Consider the following 15,931-nt stretch of genomic DNA (forward strand, 5'->3'; position numbering starts at 1 on the left):
TTTACAAATGAGTCAGTTCTTCACATCTGGTGGCCAAAGTATTGGAGCTTCAGCTTCAGCATCAGTCCTTCCAATGAATATTCAGGACTGATTTCCTTTAGGATTGACTGGTTGGATCTCCTTGCAGTCCAAGGGACTCTCGAGTCTTCTCCAACACCACAGTTCAGAAGCACCAATTCTTCAGTGCTCAGCTTTCTTTATGGTCCAACCCTCACATCCATACATGACTACTGGAAAAACCACAGCTTTGACTAGACGGACTTTTGCTGACAAAGTAATGTCTCTGCTTTTTAATATGCTATCTAAGTTTGTCACAGCTTTTCTCCCAAGGAGCAAGCGTCTTTTAATTTCATTTGTACTTACTAGTGGAGTAGGCAATGGCAACCCACTCCAGTACTCTTGCCTGGAGAATCCCATGGACAGAGAAGTCTGTAGGCTGCAGTCCCTGGGGTCACTAAGAGTCGGACACGACTGAGCGACTTCACTTTCACTTTTCACTTTCATGCACTGGAGAAGGAAATGGCAACCCACTCCAGTGTTCTTGCCTGGAGACTCCCAGGGACGGGGGAACCTGGTGGGCTGCCATCTATGGGGTCGCAGAGTCGGACACGACTGAAGCGACTTAGCAGCAGCAGCAGCAGTACTTACTAGGCAGTTGTACGTACTAGGTAGCTATTCTGCCTGTTAATTGGTCCCATTGCACCTAACTCAAACAGTAGGGAGCTGAAAATGAAGTGGAGGAGTGGAAAAACAGAAAATGAGTTTATGCAAATCTAAATGTGGTAGGACACAAATATTCATTCTTTCTCAAAAACTAAAAAAAATCAGCAATTCTAAGAAAAATAAACTCACTACTTTCATCTTCGCTATCAATATATGATCAGAAGATATAAATAAATAGCCCCTTTAAGGTTAATTTTTTTCCTATTTATTATAAAGAAGAGTCCAGTAGTACTTAGAAGTTTTTGATTCATTCATGTTTTGTGTTTTACTCAGTGTAATCATTAATTGTTAAAGATGTCAGAGTTAAACTTTAAATTCAGGACAGGGTTTTATTTTCCTTTTTTTGCTATTAAAATATGTATTTCCAATTACATAATTAAGTTAGAAAATTAAAACAAATTTATATTTAAGGAATAAAAGTCTCTATATGGGTCTGAATTATCACTTTAGCAATTATGTAATGTATAACTGGATGAAAGTAGCTTAATTATAATTAACAATCTCCTATCAAAGGACATATAAATTGCTTACAGTTTTTTGCTGCAGCTCAGGTGGTAAAAAAACTTGCCTGCAATGTGGGAGACCTGGGTTCAATCCCTGAATTGGGAAGATTCCCTGGAGAAGGGAACGGCAACCCACTCCAGTATTCTGGCCTGGAGAATCACATGGGCTCTACAGTCCATGGGGTCGCAAACAGGCAGACATGACTGAGTGACTTTCACTTTCACTTCACTTCATAGTCTTGTAATTTTTTTTCACTCTTGCCCATATAATTCTTCAGTACACATTTCTAGAAGTGGAATTGCAGAGTGAATGTGGTTGTTCAGTCGCTAAGTCGTGTCAGACCCTGCAACTCTATGGGCTGCAGCCCCCAGTCTAAACATCTCATCTGTTGTCTAACCATCTAGCTGTCTAACCATCTCATCCTCTGCTGCCCTCTTCTCCTTTTGCCTTCAGTTTTTCCCTGCATCAGGGTCTTTTTCAGTGAATCAACTCTTTGTATCAGTTGGCCAAAGTATTGGAGCTTCAGCATCAGTCCTTCCAATGAATATTCAGGGTTGATTTCCTTTAGGATGGACTAGTTTCATCTCCTTGCAGTCCAAGGACCTCTCAAGAGTCTTCTCCAACATCACAATTAGAAAGCATCAATTAATTCTTCGGTGCTCAGCCTTTTTTATGGTCCAACTCTCACATCCAAACATGACTACTGGAAAAACCATAGCTTTGACCATATGGACCTTTGTTGACAAAGCAGTATCTTTGTTTTTTCATACACTGTCTAAGTTTGTCATAGCTTTTCTTCCAAGAAGCAAGCGTCTTCTAATTCCATGGCTGCAGTCACCATCCACAGTGATTTTTGAGCCCAAGAAAAGAAAATCTGTCACTGCTTCTACTTTTTCCCCTTCTATTTTCCATGAAGTGATGGGACAGGATGCCATGATCTTAGTTTTCTTAATGTTGAGTTTGAAGCCAGCTTTTTCACTGTCCTGTTTCACCCTCGTTGAGAGGCTCTTTAGTTCCTCACTTTCTGCCATTAGAGTGGTATTATCTGTATATTGGAGGTTGTTGGTATTTCTTCCTGCAATCTTAATTACAGCTTGTGCTTCATCCAGCCCAGCATTTCACATGGTGTACTCTGCATACAAGTTAAATAAACAGGGTGACAGTATACAGCCTTCTCATACTCCTTTCCCAATTTTGAACCAGGCAGTTGTTCATGTAAGGTTCTAACTGTTGCTTCTTGACCTGCATACAGGTTTGTGGCATGAATAGACACTTTTATTTGAATATTTCACATTATATGTAGTACATATATGATATTTCACATATGTAGTGTGTATATCTTGCAGCATGTTTCCTCCAAAAAATCCCTCCATGAAAAGAAGCTCCAGTGTATTCTTTCTTTTTATTAATTAATCATCCAACAGAGAGATGATGAAAAGCCACTCTTTTTCTTGTTATTTCATCCAAGATGAGGTACTAAAATTACACCTCAATGGTGTCTATTATGACTGAAAATAAATTTGAAAGCGGAGACACTTTCTATCTGATTCCCAACCACATCTTCTGAATGGCATCTAAGATTCTGTTTTTCGAACTGCAGATTGTGAAGTCATTTTAATGGATGTGAAAAATTGTCATTATTTTTTAATTAAATCAAATAGAATGTATTTTCTTACAGTGAGCTGTGGTCAAGGGGTGTGAATATACCTTTCCCCTGGTTACAAGGAAGGGAGTGCCACCAACTCTACCCTTAAATGATGCAACCCTGTAACCTTGGTTTTACAGCCCTCACTAAGACCTCCTTGTGTTAGCCTCTGATATCGGTGGTGCAACTGTCAGAGATGTGCAGAAAATAATCCATTAGGTCTTTCATACAGAACTCATCACATATTCAGAACTTATCCAGTTATAACATTAGCTTCTCGTGTGAGAAAAAAAAGTTCACTGGGGAAGATATTTTATTTATTGCTAACTGGCTACATTTTCCGTTTCCCTTTCCATGGTGTGAAAATGTTCCTGAAAGCTCGCTGTTGAGGAGAGAGATGCGGAGTTTAGGCCCATCTTCTCACAGTTCAGTGTCTCCCTTTCTGTTTCGGGGTCCGTCCTCAAAAGCACAGAACTGTGTGCAAAGGGAAAGTGAGAGAAGGACTGGGGGAGCAGGAAGGAAGTAGGGACTTTCCCTGGTCTTTCCTAATCCTTCAGTTCCAAGGGCTTAGTTGGTATTTCAGAATTTTGAAATAAAACCTGCTCTTACAATTAATGCAAATATTACTCAGTGATTCATCCTTTCCAAATAATTCTTGGTTTCATCTGACATTTTATTTTTAAATCATGAATTAACAGTGACATCACTCCCAGGGTACTGTTACCTCAGCTCTTCACAGAGAACTGTCTTACAAAGGCCAAGTTCAGATTTTAACCATCATCCATATCTCTTGGACTGCTTTTGGGCTTTTGAAACTATGATCTTTTGGTACAGGTTCGTACATAAATCATAGGGAGGATATTGGAGGGAGGACTGTATGTAATTGGGTGTTTTTTCCAGTGATTTGATTTAGAGATCTTTGAGATTTTTACTACAGTGGTGATCATGATAATAACCCTGCATCAGTTCTAATCAAGTAGATTTAGTTGCATTTTTAGAATTAGGGTCAGGCCCACCTTACATTAAATCAAAGGTCAGGAAACCATCCACAGGTTTAAATATATATGTTCAGTTCAGTTCAGTCGCTCAGTCATTTCTGACTCTTTGCGACCCCATGAATCGCAGCACGCCAGGCCTTAAATATATATGTAAATTCAGTGTAATCGAGATTCTGAACAGGTTTTGTCAGTTTAACAAACCAGCAGCCTCCTTTTGCTTTTGAAGACTGTGGGCTAAGATTAGAGGATTCAGGTGATGAGCCCACATTAAAGGCAAAAAAAATAAATAAATAATTGGTCTTAATATTTTTCTTGGAAGCTAAGGCTTCTGTGGTGTTCTGAGAATAAGAATTTTTCGCATGGAATGTTGTAACTGGTGTTAGCCCTATGTTTCAGTGTAAGACTATTTGCTATCATTCTTCTTTTTTTTAATATTTATTTACTTCTTTTTAATATTTATCTATTGAAACTCTTGGTTGCGCTGGGCTTCCCTTGTGGCTCAGCTGGTAAAGAATCTGCTTGCAATGCGAGAGACCTGGGTGCGATCCCTGGGTTGGGAAGATCCCCTGGAGAAGGGAATGGCTACCCACTCCGGTATTCTGGCCTGGAGAATTCCATGGACTGTGTAGTCCATGAGGTTGCAAAGATTCAGACACGACTGAGTGACTTTCACACATTTGGTTGCTCTGGGTCTTGGTTGCAGCATCTTTAGTTGTGACCTGAGGGATCTTTTAGTTGTGGTATGTGGGATTTAGTTCCCTGACAAGGGATTGAACTTGGGTCCCTACACTGGAGCATGAAATCTTAACCACTGGACCATCAGGAAAGTCCATAGTATTCTTTATGTAACTGAAAATCATGCTAATGAATCTTTAATTTGGATATATATGGAAGTCCATATTAAAAATCCACACTTACAGAAAGAGTTCTGATGTGGGTGATTTGTTCTTTGAATAAGCATTTATTGGCTAACTAACGTATTCCGAGCAGAATTCTATTTCTTTCAAAGGCCCATCCCCCATCAAAATCTTTCATATTGCAGATAAGGAGACATAGGACACTGTAGGTTAGTTGTATATCCAAAATCACACACCCAGCAGTGGCAAAACTCTTGAATTTCAAATGACTTAATTCTTCACTGTATCAGGTCGATTTTCCCCCTTTTAGCTGGCCTTAATCAACTACAGCTGTTTGTAATTTGTTAGTCAGTTTCTTGTTTTCAACAAATATTTTTCCTGCAAATCTGCAGGAGTTCTTGCTGTGGAGAACTCAGAGCTGCTCTTGCCCCCTTGTTGAAGTTGGGCGTGTTCTGCATCCCGAAAGGAACCCTCCCATGCTCCCCCACCCCTGCCCGGTCACAGTGCTGTAGTAGGAGGGGATCTCACTGGAACTTGGGGTCCCCTTGGGCAGATTTTGGATCGTTGAATGATATATTCATTAGAGTGAGGGCTGAACCATTTTAACAGAGACCCGATGGTACGCTGGGTTAAGCAACAGGGGAGCTGATTCCTTTCTCACATCACCGTCATTCAGCTGCCATTCATCATTATGTAGGTGGTAGAAGCCAGATCTTTTCCATGTCTAGATTCTATCCAGAGGGAAAGAGAGGAAACAAAAACACTGAGGAAGGATGTCAAGAGCTTTAAGCCCAGACCTGGAAATGGCACACAGTAAATAGTTCTGACATGCCACTGGCAAGCGTTTCTTCAAATGACCGTCCCTGACTCCACAGGCGAATGGGGTGTACTCTGACTGAGCGTGTTTCCAGCTTCAAGTCTATTACTGTGGGAAAGGAGAGGACAGCTTCTGGTGGACCGCAGACAGCTTTAGGGCAGCCCCCATCTCAAGTGCCCTTGAATGCTTTATAGACTTCATGAAGAAAAAGAGAAAACTTAGCCTCAAGTTAATACTTTCAACTGTGTGTTTTTAAATCTAATTTTTTCAGGGAATATGTCTGAAATTTGATCTAAGTAAATTTAACTACAGTTAACTAAAGTTAACCTGTACATATTTAAAATAGTGATGAGTACTTCTTAAGGAAATCCAAAATGGTGTGTGATTTTTAAACACTTTTTTTATCTGGTCATGTGGCTCTTCAATTTTGTCAGGGCCTTTGGGTAATAGAAGAGTGCTAGGGCCTTTGATGTATTGACATCTGGCTGGGTTGAGTAAATCTGAGACTCTAGCCTTGCTAATAAAAGGCTCTTATGTTCATGCCTTTTGACTGCACATTTAATGTCAGTGTTTCTACACCGCTCTGACAGTGAGAGGAAGTGACCTGAGACGGCGGAGGGTTCTGGAGGACAGCGCTGCGCACGGCGGCTGTCCTCCCCTCATGCTGGACAAAGCACTGACCCGGCCCCCAATGGCCAGACAGCTCCCTCTGCCTTTCTCAACTCAAGTGGCACGTAGAAAGTGGCCGGAAAGTTCTAGGACCAGGACAGAATTCACGAAGGCTTGGAAAACAACCTACACAAAGAGCTCAGTGAATCTTTGAAGTCTGGATGGCAACAAAAAGAAATGGCCTCTAAGAAATCTAATGGCGTGATTTCTGTACAGAGGATGAAGGCTAGCTGTACCAAACTCCAGGACACTGTTGTGAGGTTGACATAAGGGTTGTGGGTTATACGTAACTGGTAATTCCTTGATTATGCAATCTTTCTACTGTTAGATTCCCAAGAGGAACTACACAGTAATTCCTCTTAAGGCCTTAAAAAGGGGTGGGGGGTGGTTATATTTGGTCTTACTGGAATAATACAGTTTACTCCTTCATAGTGGAATTTTTAAGGTTCATTCCAGTCTTAACAGTTCGGTTTTGTATTCTTTTGATGCACAGCTCCAGAATGGCAGAAGACGACCCATATTTGGGAGGGCATGACCAAGTAAGTAGTAGTATATTCTTGCTAATAATTTTTATAACAACAATAACTATCAGGAAAACTCTTAAAAGTGGTAAAAATTTCTTTTGTTTTTCTTGTCCGTTTACATAAGGTCTTAGAGGACATGCCATGTAAAACAACAGTATCCCTGCTGTGACACTATTGGAGCATGAAAGTTATACATGCTCCTGGTCAAATGGAGCATGCGACTGGTCAAATGATATCTGTTCCTTAGGGCTTCTGTAACACATCACCACAAATGGGGTGACTTAAAACAACAGCTATATGTATTCCCTCTCAGTTCTGGAGGGCAAGAAATTCGAAAGCAAGATGGAGACAGGATTGGTTCCTTCTGGAAGTTCTGAAGGAGAACCTCTGCTTCTCCCCTAGCTTCTGGTGGCTATTGGAAGTCCTTGGCATTCCTTGGCTTGTAGCTGCTCCTCTCCAGCACATTCCTTCTTCTCTTTGTCTCCTCTGTATCTCCATACCCAAATCTCCCCCCTCTTTTCTCTTATAAAAGTACCAGGCAGTGGATTGAGGGCCCATTCTTCAGGATGACCTCATCTCAACTTGATCACATCTGCAAAGACCCTATTTTTAAGTAAGGTCACATTCACAGGTATTAGGAGTTAGGACTTGAACGTATCACCTTGCGGGGAGGCCAAAGTATTTATTTAAAACTCATCTAATGAGGAGGCAGACTGGTATAGTGAAAAGGACTTAGAATTCAAAGAGCTTAACTAAGTGCTGACTGCTCTTAAAACTTGAGGAATCACTTAGCACCCCCACCCTCACCCCACCCCATGCTCACATACAGGGGTGTTTAAAAGACTAAATGAGCAATGAATGTGCTTTGGGACATGAAACTGTTCATTATAATTATATTAGCAATTATAAAGGGATACTAGTGTCCTTTTTTTTCTCCTAACATCATACTTGAAAAATTTCAATTTCAAGCCTATAGAAATGTTGAATAGTCCAGCAAATCTTTGTTGATTGTTAATATTTTGCTTTATACATATGTGTGTGTGTGTACACACACAGAGAAAGAAATTTATATATAGTGTGTATATATATGTGTGTAATGAACCATTTGCAAGCAATTTTCAGACTCTAGGGTAATTGGAATGGCAATATTAAGAGTATTTAAAATAGTGACATTTATTCACTCATGATCTATTTATTGAGACACACTGTGTACCAGAACATTGGCTAAGGAAGGATACAAAAATGTGACACATTTCAGGAAGCTGCCATTTTTCTAGTATGAGGGACAGAGACCTGAGTAGTTTCCCTGCGGTAATGAGGACTGTAGTGGTAGTCTGCATGCAGCGGGATACAAATGTCGAGAGGGAAGAAGGGCATGGTTATGGAGCCATTCCAAAGGCAGTCTGTGTAAGCTGAGATTTGAAAGGTGTAGTTTGCTAGACAAAGGCTAGACAAAGAGAGGGAGCAGTAGGTACCAGGATATCCTGGTCCAAATTTCATAATCTTTTCACACTTTAGCCACCTAAAAAAATGTATTTCTCAAATTTATGCATGCGAAGAATTGGTCAGGAAACCAAAAGTGAAATGTTTTTTGAGGGATCTAGTATTACTCCTTTAAATAAAATACTTATGTAACATTCATTACTCTTCATAATGTTCTCATTGATTTAGAAAGAATGAGTATACATTACTTTTCATATTAAGATGCTTCTTTTTGAATTTTATTGTACAAATGATACAGGATAAATCTAGCAGCATTTTCTTTGATTAGAGCATGACAAACATTTGACTGCTCATGTTATCAAAAACCTGTGCTTTACCTTTCACTTTTAATATGTTGTCTCTAAAGGCAAACACTAACCACCATTAGGGTTGGTCAGCTTGGTTTTAAACCATGCTTTCCTGTCTACGCACAGGAAATTCTATCAGCAAGAGATGGTCCTTTATGCCACACAAGAGTAAAACCTGCTGAAAATAGTAATTTCGAAAGCTTTTCTTTGTGGGCATTTTTGTCAGCACCAGAGGTGGGGACATGTTCTGATATTTCCTTTTTTAAAGAGAGAGGTCCTTGAGGTTTGAGGTTTTTCCCCCTTGTCTCAAGACTAATAATTTATATTTCCTGAAGTTTCCATGTCTTCAGTGAGGTCCTCGGTGTTTTAATGTGTTCTGGGATCTACTCCCCACCCCTAGCCTAATGCACATGTACGCTGTAGCACATGCCACTGCTTTGCTCCTCTTGTCTGAAGTAGGGCTGTGTCTCTCCTGAGATCAGAGTTTTTGCCCTTTAACCAGTCATTTCCTGCAGGATTGCAGGAAAGTTTTTTGTTCTGCAAGATCATCTTTTCTGTTCTGAGACTGGTAAATTCTCGCTATAAGACGGGGCCCATTTTTATAACAACACGTGTTTTCATTCCTTTATTTCCCTTTCAGCAAACAGTGAATAGTGTAGATGAACTTTACTCCTGAGCATAGATGTGAAACACATTTATTGTTCCTCAATTGAAAATTTGCATACCTCACAACTGGATCTGAAGCGTTCTTTGTTTAAACACTGTGTTTCTTAGTCTTGATTTAACTAGACATACTATTGATAGATTCTTAGGTACCCAAGAATGGCCAATAATATACTAGTAAGGAAAAGGAGTAAAACATTGGTGTTTATTTTTAATGCCTGATCCAGCACATTTACTAACTAGTGTATTATAAAAGCTGAAGTGTGTTTGATTTCTGTGCTGTCCACAGACATTTCATGGATGACTTATTTACACTGAAATAAATACAAAACTCAGAAACACAAATTTTAAATCCTGAATGAACTAAGTAGGAAGGAAATTTACTCTTGGGATAAGTCATTTTTAGTAGCATTTCAAGATAGATTATAATTCAAGCACAATATGTTGTTTACCCACTGTATTGGTTTTCTGGTGCTCCTGTAACAAATTGCCACAAATTTAGCAGCTTAAAAAACACAAATTAATTCTCTTACAGTCTGGAGGTCAGAAGTCCATAATCAAGGTTTGGCAGAGCTGTGTTCCTCCTGAAAGTTTTCCTTACCTTTTTGAATATCTAGAGGCTGCTTGCCTTTTTTGGCCTGTGACCCACCCCTTCCATCACTTTAGCCTCCTATTTCCATTGTTACATCTCCTACCGTTCACTTTGATCTCCTGCATCCCTCTGTCAGGCCCGGCCTGGATAATTCAGACTAATCTCTCCATCTCTGTATTCATTAGGAGATAGCATTCCAGATTCTAGGGGTTGGGATGTGAATGTCTTTGGGGGAGCCATTATTCAGCATATCAAACCCACTAAATTCCAGGTATTTTCATTATGCTAGGTAAATGAAAATGAGAAATAAAAAAAGATGAGGGAGCTCAGTGCACAGTTAATCTGCTTTTTGGACTAAGTTATATTTTGAGTTTTTCTATAAATTGTTCCAGGGCTGCTCACTGTCTGAATCTTTCGGGATTTGCAGTTGGATGCTAGAGTAGGAGTTTATTTACCATTATAAAAGAAATACAGATTTCTAGGATTATTTTCTCATGTTTATATTTCTAAGAGAGTATAAGCTTTAAATCATTTATTCAACAAACATTTAAGTACCTACTCTGATAAATATACACTGGACCCTGCAGATACACCAGTAAGCAAACTACACTAGGTCCTTATCTCCGTGGACTGTACGCCTGGGTTGTTCTTCTGAAATCCCTTTGTCACACAACCATAGCCCAACCCCGTGTAAACTTAGTTAGGTTTCCTGAGCATATTTTTAAAATTCTGATTTAAAATATTTTCAGGTCTTTGTTTTCATTTTTTAGTTTTTCTTACTATAATTAAGTTTTAGGTTTTTCAGATTTCTAATACAGTGTTGGAAAAGTAATGATTGAAATATTTAAATTTTCCTTTTTGTAGATGTTTCATCTGGATCCTCTGAATCATACAATGTTTAGTCCAGAATTATTTCAACAGGAGATGCCACTGCCAGCAGGTAAGAAAATTCTTCATCTATTGCCTATCATTTTGCTTTTGCTTTTTTTAAAATTTGATTTTTTATACACTCTCTTATGAAGTCAGTGGGTTACCTAGAAAGTAAATGGTTACCTAGAAAGGAAATGGTGATTTATGTTTTAAAAGTCAGTTTTCAGTATACTTTTTTGGACTACATTTCTTTTTTTTTCTTTTTTGGACGACATTTGCACAAACATGTTTGATCCGAGTTACCCATTGTATCAGAGAAGGCAATGGCAACCCACTGCAGTCCTCTGGCCTGGAAAATCCCATGGACGGAGGATCCTGGTGGCTGCCGTCTATGGGGTCGCACAGAGTTGGACACGACTGAAGCGACTTAGCGTCAGCAACAGCAACCCATTGAATGACTGATAATTGTTGCTCATATCTGCTAGCACAGCTCAAAAGGAACTTCTTTACTGTGTGGGATTTTTTTCCTTTCACCCAATCTTGTTATCTCTAGGGTCTTTGTAACTCCTGTGTCCTTTGCCCCAGGCACATGAGGCAGTCTCAACTCTCAGATCTGTTCCCAAAACACTTACTTGAGTACCTATTGTGTGCCAGCTAGTATACCACACACCGGGAACATAAAGTGTACAAAAGTCATCTCGGTAGAAAAATTACTTTTTAAAAAACTTCTTGTTTTATGTTCTGACCAATTGGATAAACTCATGATAATCATCTGTCCTTCTAACATGACTGTTAATTATCCCCATCAACAAGTTATTTAATCTCATATGAATGATTTTTAAAAAATCAGTCTCTGTTTTTATTTATTGCTTTTTATGTAAGCTTGCTGTGATAGCTCTTTTTATGTGTTCCTCACATCACCAGAGGGACTTAACAGATGTTCAAAAGCTGTGTGACTAAATTTTGGAAGTTGTATATAAAAGAGAGTTTTGTAACTACTGAAGTACATTAGCTATTCTATTTACCATGGACTTGCTTATCCTCAATGGGAGACTTCATGCAGTTTGTATCGTTGTCATTTAAAATTGCTGTTATTACTTTGTGCTTACTTTTCATTTTTTATATCAGGTGTTCTTTTGCATTTTTATATCTATTATTTCTAGAAGTTCATGCAAGGGGAAAAAATAAACCTGCTAAACCTTCAGCTTCATTAACTTCACTAAGTGTATTGCTGAGTCCTTTCTTTACTCTATAGATCATAGCTGAGATGTCCTCAAGTGTTGTCCAAAATAAGCTCTAGATCAGCTTCCTGTGAGTTATTAAATGTCTTGGTAGCTTCTGCGTTTTTTGTGATCTTCTTATTCTGGGGGTCAAAGTCTTTTTCTTGGTTCTGATGCTTTATTGAAAACATAAAAGTTACTGCTCTCAGGAAACGTATACTTTTCCATTTAATGGCTTATAGATGCCAAACAGTATCCTGATGCAAAGGATTTCCTAATGTTTTTATTTCATCAAGTTAATTGATGAAATAAATTAAGAGATAGAAAATAAGAGAAATAAGGAGAAATAGAAATAAGGAGATAGAAATAAGATTATTGAAAGAACCAGCTCAGTAAATATTCTGTGGTCAGAGTTTCATGTTATAGGAATTATTTAGCCATAATATTAGAAAAAGGCTTCCCAGGTGGCATTCCTGGTAGAGAACTTGCCTGCCAATGCAGGTTTGATCCCTGGGTCAGGAAGATCCCCTGGAGGAAGGCATCACAACCCACTCCAGTATTCTTGCCTGGTTAATCCCATGAATAGAGGAGCCTGGCGGGCTACAGTCCATAGAATTGCAAAGAATCAGACATGACTGAAGCGACTTGGCATGCATGCACCATTAGAAAAACTTTTACAATTATACTTCAAAATTGTATTTTCCAGTTATTACCTCATTGTTTTTTATTGTCACATACATGTTCCCTCTGCATTGCAATGGCATACTTCAGTTTTTTATAAACCAAGATTTATGGATGTTTTATTCACATTTTAAAGGAATGGAGAGGTTATATAAACCAATATTAACTTGTAATTTGCATATGGACTGTTTTATCTTCTGTATTTCTTGAAATCTAAAACCATGCTACTTGTTGAAAACTCTACGGGATATGGCACAACTGCTAGGTCTATAATATCATGCTGTAATATAAATTACTCTGCACAGTAGGATGTCAATTCATGGCATAGAAATGCAGCCAAAGAAAATTGGCATTAAAACAAATATATGCATAGCAAATCTTGTTTTCTAGTTGATTTAACGTTTTAGTGTATTCCCTGAAAGAGAAAAATTGTCCCTTTTCACTAATGGAACTACCAAGCCTTAATATTTCATGTGTTTAGAAGAAATTAAACCATACAGCAAAAATAATAACAAAACTTTAAGTATTTTTCGAAGAGTTACTAAGAAGTGAGAGACTTGAAGTCTGATATAAATGTGCTCCAATTCCTCTGTATTTTCCATGATATCCAAATGTTGGTTAATTTTTTTTTTTTTTTTGCTGAAGTATGGTTGATTTACAATGTGTTAATTTCTGCTGTGCAGCAAAGTGATTCAGTTATATATATGTATACATTTTTCATATTCTTTTCCATTTTGGTTTATCACAGGATATTGAATGTAGTTCCCTGTGCTATATATAGTAGGACCTTGATGTCAAATGTTGCTTTCTTAAAGACTTCTCTTCTTCATATGTTCATTTAGTTTTCTAGAGAGAATGTTTATGACTAGATTTGTTGAAATGTTGTATAGACCTTATTTAGCAGTGTGAAAATATTTATGTTTCTAATCAATTTTATCTCCTTAGAAATTAAATTCTAGTCATTTTTTTAAATTTTAAAATTCTAACAGTTTCTTTTCTAAAAAGTAGTTGAATATATCCAGGAACTAATGTCAGACAGAAAAGAAAAGGTAATTTACCTAAATTATATAGCATTGGTCAGTCCCTACCCTTTTTTCTTTTCTTGTGTATGTTTCAGTTCAAATTCAGTTATTTTTCAACTGACTTCCTTGTAAACTTCTTGAATAATAACAGGAAATAATTATACCTTAGTTTCCTACAGTTCTCTGCCTTATCCTGATTCATCATAGTGCTGAAAATAAACATAAATCCTCTCTCATTTATAGTTTATTTTTAATTTCAACCTGAAAGTTCAGCTCTTCTTCATAAACTTATTTATCTAAAATAACAAGTCTTGATCTTCTGGCCTAGAGACAGTGAAGATTGAAGTGGACACAGAAGCATCCTCCTAGAAATTTTTTAGTACCATTTAAATTTACATTCAAACAAGTGAGAAACACCATGAGCCTTTATGTATCACAGAGCTATGGGTTATTATACTTTGACATGACATAAAAACCAGCTGGGAAGCTTAGGGACTAAGCTTCATATTGAATATTCATATTGAATAAATTTGTGTTTATACTGTCAGAGATTTTTATTTTCCTTTGAGTTTCTAAACTCAGGTATAGTCAGGCTATCATTAAGCTTCTAGTAATCTTTGTTCTTATTAGTTGGTATACATCCATCTAAATTATTTTCAGAATTTTATAAAACACTTATTTTGGAACAGAGTTTATATGAAAGTACAATATTCAAAAATTGTACACAGACATCAAAAGCTATGAGTTAATAAGAAGAATCTACCATGTCTGATAGACCAAATTAAATATGGGAGAGAGGAGGAACAAGCTGCCAGTTAGGGAATAGGGCAGTACCTGTGGATTCAGGTATTGACAGGGAACCCAAAACCTGGTGTAATGAAAAGCAGGTAGCCGGAGATCATTATCTGTGTGTTTCACACATGTAGGTTGCTAGCTCAGTCTCTTGTAATTTCACATTAAGCACGTTTTCTTGTGAAGAATGGAAGTCAGTGTCTGATGCTGTGATGGCAAAAGAAAATTTCACAGTGACCAGGAAGTGGTTGCTGCTTTTAATTGGTATTTGTGTCATTATTAAAAATGCTTTGTTAGCGGACATGACTGTGAAGGTTGTTGATGTCGTAATTCTTGCCAGACGTCATGCCTTTTGTTGGGTTGTGCAAGATGCCGTCACCATTCACCAGACGTCTTTACGGTACAGTTCTAATGGTGTAAAACTGTTATTAAATAAGGTAAATTTAATATTCAGAAGAAGAAGATATGCCTTGTGGAATTTTAGCTAAAACATTTATTTGAAGCCTCTGTTTAAAAACATAATTTCAGTTTTTTTTACTTGCTTTGTATATATATACATACATATATATATATATATTTTTTTTCTTTTTTTTACCAAATTTGAGAAGCCTCACAGTTTCTTTTGGTTTCTGTTTGTTGTTTTGTTTTTAGCAGATGGCCCATACCTTCAAATATTAGAGCAACCTAAACAGGTAAGAAGACTAAAGGGATGGGACTTTCTCTTTAATTGTTAGATCCGTAAGTCTAATATTAATACCTCAAGCACTGAATAAAATAGTAAATGAATTTTACAAAGGAAGTAGCTTATCTAGAAGATCAACAACCTGCCAAATTATGTAACAATTGTATCATCGACTTTCCTTTTCTGTTAGTCATTGTTCAGACTGTCCTGAATCTCAGTACATAGTTCTATAAAACTTAAGTATTGATCCATGGTATCCCATGATCTCCAACACTTTGACTTACCAGTCACTCCTAGAAGAGGTGTAGGTTATCTCCACTCATTTTCATTTATAAGGAAATGCACATACGTGCAGTTCACATCACTGAGTCAGATGCTTCCTCCATGTCCCTGCACACTTTTGAGCCTTTCTCCATCCTTAGGAGCTACAGCCTTTTCTATTTGGAACATGTAACCTGAGTTACTAAAAGTACCAGTAGGGTGTGGATAAAGTCCTAGAATAGACAGTCGAGTTCTCTCGGGTCTTAGCTTTAGGTCTGGCCTCTTCGGAGTCAGGAGAGGAGTGTTTTATTTTATTGTGCTCTTCCCTGGCGGCTAAGACAGTAAAGAATGTGCCTGCAATGCGGGAACCTAGGGTTTGATGCTTGGGTTGGGAAGATCCCCTGGAGGATAGCATGGCAATTTACTCCAGTATTCTTGCCTGGAGAATTCCATGGACAGAGGAGCCTGTGGGCTACAGTCTGCCTGGTCGCAGAGTCAGATGCGACTGAGGGATTTCACTTTCACTTTCCTCTTACTACTGTTATTTAGAGAGGATACCTGGGTATTGAAATGGCTTCCTTACCATGTCCCCATGGGTAAATAAATATTTATTGGAAATTG

At 38.0% G+C, this 15,931-nt stretch overlaps 1 protein-coding gene across 2 annotated transcripts in view; it reads left to right on the forward strand.

Moving 5' to 3' along the window:
• NFKB1 (nuclear factor kappa B subunit 1) overlaps nt 1-15,931 on the forward strand; it is a 121,905-nt gene that overhangs the window by 18,576 nt on the left and 87,398 nt on the right. The window contains exons 2-4 of one of the 2 annotated variants that reach the window (XM_043438262.1): nt 6,707-6,752; nt 10,647-10,722; nt 15,019-15,059. In XM_043438262.1, coding sequence (XP_043294197.1) covers nt 6,714-6,752; nt 10,647-10,722; nt 15,019-15,059 — 156 coding nt within the window. In that variant the 5' untranslated portion in view covers nt 6,707-6,713. The remainder of the gene's footprint in view (nt 1-6,706; nt 6,753-10,646; nt 10,723-15,018; nt 15,060-15,931) is intronic. The other variant, XM_043438263.1, reaches the window with a different exon arrangement.

Source organism: Cervus canadensis, chromosome 19 (assembly GCF_019320065.1).
Source record: "Cervus canadensis isolate Bull #8, Minnesota chromosome 19, ASM1932006v1, whole genome shotgun sequence".
Classification (NCBI taxonomy): domain Eukaryota; kingdom Metazoa; phylum Chordata; class Mammalia; order Artiodactyla; family Cervidae; genus Cervus; species Cervus canadensis.